At 40.0% G+C, this 10,859-nt stretch overlaps 1 protein-coding gene across 5 annotated transcripts; it reads left to right on the forward strand.

The window, feature by feature from the left end:
- The first annotated feature begins 77 nt into the window (after positions 1-77).
- LRRD1 (leucine rich repeats and death domain containing 1) lies at positions 78-10,617 on the forward strand. 5 transcript variants are annotated; one of them, XM_072033646.1, is made up of 7 exons: positions 78-256; positions 1,890-2,041; positions 3,163-5,171; positions 6,597-6,795; positions 8,221-8,382; positions 9,892-10,012; positions 10,238-10,617. In XM_072033646.1, the coding sequence occupies exons 3-7, from the start codon at positions 3,360-3,362 to the stop codon at positions 10,416-10,418; spliced, it is 2,475 nt and encodes an 824-aa protein (XP_071889747.1). In that variant the 5' UTR covers positions 78-256; positions 1,890-2,041; positions 3,163-3,359; the 3' UTR covers positions 10,419-10,617. The 5 variants fall into 5 exon arrangements, with proteins under 5 accessions (XP_071889747.1, XP_071889746.1, XP_071889748.1 ...); XM_072033645.1 differs by lacking the exon at positions 78-256 and adding an exon at positions 314-1,538; XM_072033649.1 differs by lacking the exon at positions 78-256 and adding an exon at positions 318-1,538 and having other exon boundaries at positions 3,163-5,150.
- Positions 10,618-10,859: the final 242 nt, after the last annotated feature.

Consider the following 10,859-nt stretch of genomic DNA (forward strand, 5'->3'; position numbering starts at 1 on the left):
CTTTACAAAACACTTTTTTTTTTTTTTTAACAGGCTTACCTTCGCAAGTTTTGTAGGGTGATCATGAGATAGGATCACAGGAAGGGATCCATGGTGACTGCAAATTGAGGCACACAGAGCACTTTGCTGTGCACCGTGGATACAACTTGAGCACTGATCAGAAAAACTGGAAACTCAGTCCTGGCAAACCCAAAGGCTGCAGATGCTGTGTACCAAGGGAGTTTTTGAGGACTGAGAGCCCAGCCATGCTGTCCAGGTAGGCTTCTGGCAGCTGGGCACATAGCAGTTGTCACTGGGTTGCTGTTACAAGAAAGGTGTGTGATGTCCTTTTGTCTAGAAGTGGGAAATGTGAAACAGGAGCAGAGAGAAATCTGATGTTGTAGAGATAGACTGCTAGTAACAGTCCTTCGGAATTGAAAAAGAGCTGCAAGTCTAAAAATGAAATAACTCCTGCTTACAAATGTTTAGGTCAACTGTTAGTAGTTTCTCTAACAAGTATTTTTAAATCAATAGCCATGTAGTTGATAAAGCAAAGATTTGATGGAATATTCCAGCAAGGCTGAGTAAGGCACAATTGTAGTTGAAAATTCAAACCGTGAAAAACAGGCACATTTTTTACCAAGTGGGATAATTAATCATTAGACTACCCTGCTGCCAGGATGGGTTTTTCCCCGCTTTCAGTGTGGGCCTCACTGCAAGACAGGACTGGCCCAGGTCTAGCCAGGATGCCTTTTGCTGTACAGAAGCTTTACATGTTGACTTGAGGTTGTCCGAAACGCTGTGAAGCTCAAATTACCTGTGGAATGGTTCCCAGCCTTAATTATGGGCTAGCGGGGCAAGCCCCTATTTTGTCCTTAGTTCATGTGAGGAGGGACATGGGGCTGCGAGCAGCACCCGTGGTCTCCCAGCGTGGCAGCCGCCATTCCCAGCCTTTCTTACAGAATGCAAGTCCTGCGAGGAGCGGCTGAGGGAGCTGGGGTTGTTTGGTCTGGAGCAGAGGAGGCTCAGGGGAGGCCTTATTGCTCTATACAGCTGCATGAAGGTGTGGGGAGCTGGGGGGTGGCCACTTCTCACAGGTAACTAGTGAGAGGACTAGAGGGGATGGCCTCAAGTTGCACCAGGGGAGGTTCGGGTGGGAAATGAGGAGACATTTCTGCTCAGAGAGAGCAGTCAGGCACTGGGACGGGTTGCCCAGGGCAGCGATGGAGTCACCTTCCATGGGGGTGTTCAAGGAGATGTTGGACGTGGTGCTTGGGGACACGGTTTAGTGGGTGACATTGGTAGTAGGGGATGGTTGGACCTGATGATCTGGGAGGTCTCCAACCCGCCGCCCCCATGTCTCCAGCATTCCCTCCCTCAGCGCCCTCCCGCGGCTCCTCGGGGCGCTGCGTGAGGCGCGGTTGTTGCCGCGGCAACGGCCGGGAGCCCTGAGGGGAGCGGCGGCGGCCGGGGCCGGGACCGGGGCCGGGACCGGGGCCGGGACCGGGGCCGGGACCGGGGCCGGGACCGGGGCTGGACCCGGTGCGGCGGCGGCTGAGGTGGGCTGGGACGAGGAGGGCCGGGCCGGGCCGAGGAGCTGCTGGGGTTCAGGGGCTGCTCCTGAGGGGTCGGGAGGAGGGCTCGGTGCTGAGGGGAGCCCCTCAGGCAGCCCCCGCGTCCTCCTCTTGTTGCTTTGGTGACAGGGAAAAGTCACCGTAAAAAGACAGGGGATTCCCTCCTGTCACTTACAGCCAGGTATGCTTTACAAAATAGGCTGTTTCTTAAAAAAATAAATAAATAAATACAGGCTCGGCAGTGGTGATCTGCATGGTTTGCCAAGGTTCCTCTTGACCTTAAAACTTTTTAGTAACACGGAGTAAGGGTGTTATAATTTTGTACCACCTCGGCAGAAAGACCAGTGTTAAAGGAAGGAGGGAAAAATGTAAATCTGTTGGAGGAGCTCACGTCGGAAGGCTTACGGAGCAGGATGGTGCAGATCTGCCTGTGAAGGGGGAGGAGGAGGCTGGTGATGAGCGCCTTGGGTTTGCCAGCCGGCAGTCAGGTGAGGTGGCGATATTCTGCTTGTGGTGGTGCATTGCCAACAGCAGAATGAAGGCTGAAGTAGTAATTAGCAGGCTGAGGCAGGACAAACATGCAAGGAGAGCTCTAGAGAGCTGTGGGATGCACACAGCTGAGCCGTGCCTGAGCCTCTGCTGTCAGGGGACATCCTGTGCTGTGCAGGTGGAACACAAGGGCCCCATGTGGAAAGCAGAGTGTTGTACCTCTTACCCTTGTCAAATGTTTCTCAAAATACACTCTGGGGTTAGTCTGTGTCCCTACAGACTGAAATAACCCAATCTCATCCACTGTTGTTTATCATGAAAAATTAAGAACCGTTCAGAACTGTGTCTGACATAGCAGTAAGTATCTGTAGTAAAGATGGCTGCCCTGTGAAACAGAATCAAAACAATTTCAGTAACAGCTTTTTTATTTTATGAGATAGATAAATGTGGATTTCAAGATTTATATATCGCACATCCATTAACTCCACATCCATATTTAGATAAGCAATTCTTTCTGCTTGAGGCCTATTCTTATTTGTTTGTGATTTCAAGGAGCTTAAAAATAAAAGTTACATTTTACAATGTAAGCATTTTAATAAAGTTATTATTGCGTATGTTATTGCATATTCAGCATTTTAAAACCATTTTGATTTTAAAACCAGTTTGATGTTTAAGTGTAGACTTAGAAAGCCTAAATTACGGGTCCTGTTTCTTAAAAGATAAATATATTTATATTTTAACGATGAGATGCTACTTAACTAAATGTTGTGTATAGGCAAAGAAACATCTCAAACATTCTTAAATTAAAAGCTGCATTTAATGGGTCTGTTGATTCTATGAAATCTCAAGCAACAAATGACACAGTTGTGATATATGTTTTGTGATCTGTAGTACTGTATAGAAAAACAAGATATTATATTAAAAGTAACAAGCAGTGCAGTAAAACAATTTCCTACTTTGGGTAAACAAAGAAGTGGGAAAGTTCACAAATATGTTAAAAAAAAAAAAAAAAAGTAACCTAGATTTTTTCTTATACAATTGCTAGCTCAATCTGCCAATGTCAACACTTTTATTATTCCATATGGATTTCATGCTTACACTTTGGTTTCTTAAAAAATAGCAGTAAGAATCAATTGCCAATCCAGAAAAAGAACCAATGTCTCTGGAGAAGGAAGAAGATTAAATTCCACAAAGTCTAAATACAGAAGGATTAAACAAAAACTTTCATGCAATTCCTGACAATGATACCAAGGAAGACCTGGTAAATTCAGCAGAGTCCTGAAGCAGCTGCCCCAACTGTGAAAAGTTAGAGTTGAAATGTCACATGAAGTTCCTAAAGCAGATCAGGAAAGCCATAAAATGACGGAAAATGAATCAAAAAGTGATTTACCTGCAGAAAAGCATGAATATGAATCCTCAGCTGAGAGAAATGTTTCCACAGTGCCTCAGGGTATCCCTGAAGCAGGTGTGAGGAAGCTCAGTTTTACATCAGATACAAAAGACGCTGAGGAACTGAACCAAGAGCTTTCAGAAGCTTTCAGTGCCAGACCAGACACATTATCATCAGCAGAGAATCCTGAAAGCACTGAAAAAGGATCAACATTTTTGATGCCTGAAGGAAAAGATGATAATTTTACACTTAGACTAAATGATAAAGGACTCCAGGATATGCCTGTGCTCATTTTTGAATGTCAAAAATTGAAACGCTTGTTCTTACACAACAATGAACTAAGAACACTACATTTAAATGTAGGACTTCTAACTAATCTGGAGATCCTGTTACTTGAAAGAAATAGACTGACATGTTTGCCACCAGAAATAACATTTCTTCGTAAATTAAAAGTATTGAATGTCAGTCACAACCAGTTACTGAATCTCCCTAAAGAATTTTCAAAGCTTGTAAATCTTCAGGAACTTTTTCTGAATCACAACAACATGGATGAATTTCCTTTTGCACTGAGAAGCCTTGAAACATTAGAGCTTGCTGGGAACAAGCTGAAAACTTTGCCAGATGCCATGGTTGACATGGAAAAATTGAAGGTATTCAACATTGATTCCAATCACTTCTCAATATTTCCAAGGGTTCTCTGCTACCTTCCTAATCTAGTAAAACTCAGCATATGTCAGAACTCAATTCAGAGTTTACCAAAGGATATTAAAGAACTCAAGAAACTAGAAGAATTTTCAATTAGTAACAATAAGCTTATATTTCTGCCTGTGCAGTTTTTCCAGTTGACAAAACTGAAAGACTTCAGAGTTGATGATAACAAATTGGAGTATCTTTCAGATAAAGTGGAGAATTTAAGAGAACTTAGGTTTCTGAACCTTGCAAAAAATTTATTCAAAAGCCTTACAGATAATCTTTGCAACTGTACCATGTTGAAACATCTCATTATACATGATAATCAGTTAACCCAGCTCCCTGCTAATATCCACAGACTTAGAAATCTAAAGGAGCTCTCTGTAAGTAGGAATCAGCTGGACTCACTGGATGAGCGAGTATCCCATTTAAAAAACCTCTCCAAGATAGAGCTTTCAGGAAACGCATTGACATACGTTCCTGTTGAATTAAAAGATTGCATACGGATAACCAAAGCTGACCTCAGCTATAATAAGCTCTCTCAGTTTCCAAATGCTTTGTGTGCTTTATTTGATCTTAAATACTTAAAACTTAGTGGCAACTCTATTTCAGAAATAATACCTGGAATTTCCGATATTAAAGATTTGGAGCATCTAGAGTTAAACAAAAATAAACTGTCCTCATTTTCTGCGTGCTTCTGCAGCTTTACAAAACTAGTTTACTTGGATTTAAGTGAGAATGAAATCAATAGCATACCAGCCGTGGTATCTGAGATGAAGTCTCTCCAGGTGCTTCTGTTACACCATAACAAGTTTGACTCATTTCCTGAAGAGCTGTGTACTTTAAAGTTTTTAAAAGCACTCGACATGTCAAATAATCAGATAAAGACTATTCCGTTAAAAATTAGCAATCTGGAAGCAATCAAAGACTTAAATGTATCAGACAACCAGTTTGCATCTTTTCCTTCTGAAGTATTTCATCTGTCCTCACTGGAGAAATTGACCGTGTCTCAAATGAATGGGTTGAAGGTAAGAGGTCATTTCCTTCAGGTAAGAAAACTTACAGATTGTCATGCTGCAAAATTATTATAAATAGACTTCCTCCGAACACAGGCTAAAGCTCCTGTGTTTGAGGACATCAACACAGAGGGAAACACATTTATGTATTTATCTGTTTTTAATATCAGAACAGGACAAAAATCTATTAGAATGCACATTTATTTAGAAATACTAGATACAAACCTTACTATATATGGTGTTATTTAGGTGTATCTTGAAGTGATATTTTGATAATCAAGATTGACCTGAAGTAAGCCATATATTCCTCATTCTTACTGGTACAAATTGCTGTATTTTCCATCCCAGTGGATGCTAAGAGACAAAATGGCTAGCTGGAATTTGGTAGATAAGCCTGCCTCCAAGATTTCTCTCCGTAAAATGAACAAATCTTTCCAACTTGCATCAAACTTCTTAACACTAGAAGTGTGTTAAAGTTTGATTAACTGAAAGAAGAAAAACTATATTGCTTCTCTGATTGCTTATAGCAGAGAAAATTACTTCTCATTTCTAAAATCCAAAGTTTAATTTATCATCTTTTTTATACTAAGGAATGAGGCAGGGAAAGTAAAAAAAAAAAACAACAACAACAAAAAAAAAAAAAAAAAAAAAAAAAAAAAAAAAAAAAAAAACCTCCTGAGGAAATCTAAACCTGTCTGACCTGCCTTCTGATTAAAAAGGCAGATGGCTGTCATAAATAAAATGGCATGGTGCTATCATTGCCAGTTGAAATTAAGCACCTTTCTAAAGCAAGTACTGATACACACAGTCCTTGGCCCACTCGTTTAAAAAGTTAAGCATTTTAATCTTTCACCAGAATTTGCAAAATCAGCATTTCAGAAAAGACTCAGATTTCTTTGTATGATTTCAAGTGTGGTTATGTTGTCTACCAAGGGTTTACCTTCTTCAGAGACGAGAGGAAAAGGTCTGTGAGCTTATGTTCATTTCTCAGAGAGTGGTCTAGTGTCCACAGTACCTGAAGAACAGTTAAAGTTCCTAGGAGGAAAATAAAATTTAGGAAACACCAAGGTAAGAACTAAATGGAAGAAAAATATGTTTCATACCCAAGAGGCTGAAAAAAATATTTGAGTGTTCTGAGAGGGTAAAAGTTTTCATTAATGAATTAGTAATGATAACAGCACCCAAAAGGATTTCTCCTGCAGCTCCTGCTATGGAGGCATGTCTTTTTATTGCCATTCTATTATTGTGTCTAGAAGTTTTGCTGCAAATTTTCTGCTCATCATCTGTAAACTTATTGGAAAATACTAAATTAGCTTCAACTAGAACTGAAGTTCAAACGCTTTTACTGTTGGAATTAAATTATGGAATGTAATTTTGCCTGCAGGAAAGTTACCTTTCTAACTTTTCACATAAGAGAAATCATATCAAAATAAATGAATTGTCTTCTTTCTCTATCAGCTAACTCAAATTCCAGAGGAGTTATCTAAACTGGTTTGCCTCCGGGAGCTTGACATATCTCATAATGCGTTAAAGGAAATGCCAGAGAGCATAGGGGAACTGGAATATTTGGTCCATTTAATTGCAAATAATAATGATATCAGCCAGCTCCCCAAGTCTATTACATCGCTAAGAAATCTGCAGCACCTTGATCTGAGTGGTAAGTAGCAGGCATTCGATTCATTAGTGGCATTTAAGTACTGAACTGTGCCCCTGATGAGTATAAACATATCACAAGATGAGAAGGTGATGAAACAACTGAGAGAAATGCAGCTTTCCAGTTTTTAATGTATGCTGCTCTTGCTTCTAACCAAGTATCTTTTAACACAGCTGTGAACCTTCTGTGACCCCCTCTGAAACCTTCTTAAGGGGCATGATTTTTGCAGATGCGATCATCAGGCAGATAAAGGCCCGACATACACAAAGCACCCATCACTACAAAGTTTATTCTGCAGGGACCTACCACTTTTAGGACTGACATTATTCTGTTGCAAAGAACGTTTATCTTTGTGTTCAGATTTCCAATTAGTAGCACTGGTATAATACAGTCTGTTGTCTTTTTTTGTATGTGGAGGTTTTACCGGGTTGTCAAGTGACTGTTAAAAATGCTCAGACAAAAAGATGGGCATGAAGCAGAGCCCTGCATAGCCTGTTATCTCAGGTATATCTCAGCTGCATCAACACGGCTGCCATGTTCCACCCTGTGTTCACTCACTGCAGGCTGAAACTCGCGGCTCAGCACAGTGTCACGCAGAGACAGGAGCTCCTGCCGTGTTAGCACGGGAAGCTGCATGTTCAGCAATAGCTGAAGTATCCCTGGAAGTGATCCCTTCCTGCCTAGCTGCTGTGCTTTACAGGCAGTTAGGATGTTTTGGGAATTTATTCAGATGTTTTCTGACTGATACCATTTAAAATCCTATGGACCGAGGACACCTTTTATACACTGCTATAAGCCAGGCTTACAGTTTTGAATTCATCTTTTATTGCTATGATATATTGTCCTTCCTCCATGTCTCTTCATTTACTTTTCTACTGCATTATGCTGATAGTGACTCCTTCATCTTGTAACATTTTGCTTAAATCCTTTTCTGCTTGCTTCTTTGCTTGTTTCCATCCGTCTCTGCCTTTGTTGCCCATATTTCTCATTACTGAACTTTCCAGCTCTCCTTTCATTTTCTTCCCCTCTATTTGTCACTCTCATTTTTAGAGCTACTTGTAACTTTTTTCTTTTTGTGCATCAGCTGATTTCCTTTCTTTCCTTCATTTCTCCCTTAAGAATATTTTTCAGAATGCCAGCGTTAACTTCTACAAGATTCTCTCAGTTTCACAGTGTAGTAGGCCATCAGGCCACTACAGTAGCCCGTGAAATCAGAGAAGGAAATCCTTAATTTTATTGCTATTACAGTTAAATCCCCAAACTGTAAATTCTCTGAGGCAAAATTTTTCTTCCCTTACATTTTATGTTTATGCAATGCTGAATTCATAATTAAAATTAAGAAAGAATAGTCTCTTCCCTGACATGTCCCAAGCTTCGTTAGATGAATGCAATACAGATGTAGTGAAGCATGCCTATGTATTTAAACAGAAAATCGACTGAAATCTTTGCCTGCTGGTCTTCATCACCTTCATATGCTGAAAGATATAAACTTCGATGGAAATTCTCTGTCTGAGCCACTGCAGGATCTGTGCAGAGGAAAGCAACTGTATCCCATTCTGTGCTATCTGGAAAGTGCCAATGAAAGAGACGGTATGTTAAGAACAAGTAGAGGTACTTCTGTGCATTAAAGGTAACTGCTGTAGGAGCTGTTGAAACTCCACCTAGCTGTTTTCAGAAGGCAGTTGTTATTGGTTCTGGTTCTGTTCCTCACTGATTTTTGTTAGTATCAGCAATATCAAAATTACGATTACTGTTTGTGTGCTTCCTTTGCAGACATATATACAGAAATCAACAAGCATTTATTTGTTATTGTTTTATGGGGGGTTGCATGAGGTCACTGATAAGAAACCTGTAGTTCAAGAGCTAGGATTGTATTATTGCATTAGGACTCTTCAGAAATGGAAGCTGACAGCCAAAAACTGAAACTGGGGTTTAGGTGTGTGTATTTAAGTATGTAAATTCTTGACAGAGCCCAGAGATAGAGAATATGCTAGGCTTTTGCCAGTGATTGTCCTCCCCAGACGTCTTCTCTTGACCAAATTGTGTATGAGAACACTTAGGCTAGACTTTTTCTATGGAGACTATGTCCAGGTGCTTGTTTGGAGAAGGTGGAATGTCAGGTCCTGTCAGTGTCCTGACACCCAGGGGACATGGCGTCACCTCTAATGATCTGTGTATTTCTGTAAACAAGACGTAGAAGGCAACCATGCAAGCACAGGCAAAACAAAACTTGGACAATTTATAATGTTCATAGGCAAGTAGGGTACAATAGTAATAGGGAAGTAGGAATAGTAATAGGGTTTCCCTCCTGTGCCCTTGTAGCCATCTTTAAGTGGTCAGTTCACTGAGAATGTTGTGCTGTTTCACGTGCTACCCAAGAAGCTGGCTATGAGTTTGGATAACTTGATGAAGATCAAAGAGAAAAGAATATTGCAACTACTGCTTCCTCACTTTATGCAGTGTAAATGCAATGAATCCTAATCCTGTCAGGTATAACACTTGTTTTCAGTCACATAAGGGAGAGAAAATTTTTTATTCTTAGCATACATGTACATGAGCTGTTTGGATACACACAGTTGCTTTGACAATCTGGTTCGCTCTTGAGTGGTGGTGAGCTGAGCTGTGAGGCAGCCGAGTACTGTAAAACATGTTCTCAACAGCGTACCTCTCCACCCTGCTATTCCTGTAACTCATGCTGCTTCAAGCTGAAGAAAATGAAAAGCACCCATAATGTGGCAGTGACCAAAACCAGATGGTCTGGGGCAACATCTTGGAGGTCTCTTCCAACCTAAATTATTCTGTGATCCTGTGAACTACCAGAAACTCACCAGTGTGCTGGAGTCTTACAACCCTTCTGGCTGAAGGCAGGGCCTCCCTGAGATGAGGAGTATTCAATTCCCCCACCCACAGCAGGGTTATGAGGGAGAGGAGGAGATGATGATGATAATGATACATCCTCCAGGATGGTGACATCACCTTGGAAAATGATGTTTGGTATTAGAAAAACCCTGAAGCAGGTAAACAGCATTTACAGAACATGTTAGACAAGATACGCAATTTTATTTAATTAACAATACTGCTTTATACATTTCTATTTAGAGAAGATACTGCGTAAGATGATAGAAGTGATTGCTGACAACGTTGCTTCTGAAAATTTTGAATTTTTCTGTCAGAAACTGCAACTTCGTCAGGCTGACATCAAGTCTCTGGAAAATACCAGGTTAGTTACAGGTGATTGTAACAGTATCTTGTTGGTTTTACTTCCCATTTCCTTTGTCATTACTATTTTATGAAGTTAATACACAGAAGATTAAAGAATTCATGGTACATTTTCTGTTCAATACAGAGTAGATATATCTATGTAAAATTTAGTAAATATCTACAAATCTTTTTTTTTTTTTTTTTTTTTCTCAGATATTTACTTTGTAACTTCTTTTCCTAACAGGGCTCTTATGTTGAAAGAGAAAATCATCAAGGCACTGGACGTTTGGATCAGTGAAAACCAAGACCTAACTTATGCTGAAATGGTAGATAAACTGATCAGAATACTAGTAATGACAGGCATGTATGATCTAACCAACGAAGTGAAAGCTTTAAAACTCTATTCACAAATGGTGAAATTCTAAACAAGGAATACAAAGAGTGGGTATGAACAGAACAAAGGCTTGTGTTGCCATTCTTTTTATCCCTGAAATTCTTTTCCCTTTGATCATACCGTACTCAGCCTGTTTTTTGAAAGTCATTCATAATTTTGTATTAGCTTGTCTAGTCTCTTAAAGATTGATTGTGCAAAAAAAAAAATAAATCAAAAATGCACCTTTTTGATTTCTGAAGTGAAGTCATTTTATTAAAAAATGTACTTATGGAAACTTTAGTAGATCTTGAATCTATTACATCAAGTTGTTTTATTCATTGCTGTTAAATTCTCACTTTCAATTATTGAATAATGTTTATAAACAGAAAAAAAAATGTTCATGGTTTTAACATGTTGCTTGCAACAAATTTTAGTGTTCACCAAGGCTGTATGAAGATACGGTCAGCATTCTGAGCATCTTTCTAGCTTACTT

The sequence above is a fragment of the Anas platyrhynchos genome, chromosome 2 (assembly GCF_047663525.1).
Source record: "Anas platyrhynchos isolate ZD024472 breed Pekin duck chromosome 2, IASCAAS_PekinDuck_T2T, whole genome shotgun sequence".
Classification (NCBI taxonomy): domain Eukaryota; kingdom Metazoa; phylum Chordata; class Aves; order Anseriformes; family Anatidae; genus Anas; species Anas platyrhynchos.

Coding starts and splice junctions, on each gene's coding strand:
- LRRD1 (XM_072033646.1), top strand. CDS start 3,360: ATGTCACATGAAGTTCCTAAAGCAGATCAGGAAAGCCATAAAATGACG. Junction 6,796..8,220: donor GCAGCACCTTGATCTGAGTG/GTAAGTAGCAGG, acceptor GTATTTAAACAG/AAAATCGACTGAAATCTTTG. Junction 8,383..9,891: donor AAGTGCCAATGAAAGAGACG/GTATGTTAAGAA, acceptor ATTTCTATTTAG/AGAAGATACTGCGTAAGATG.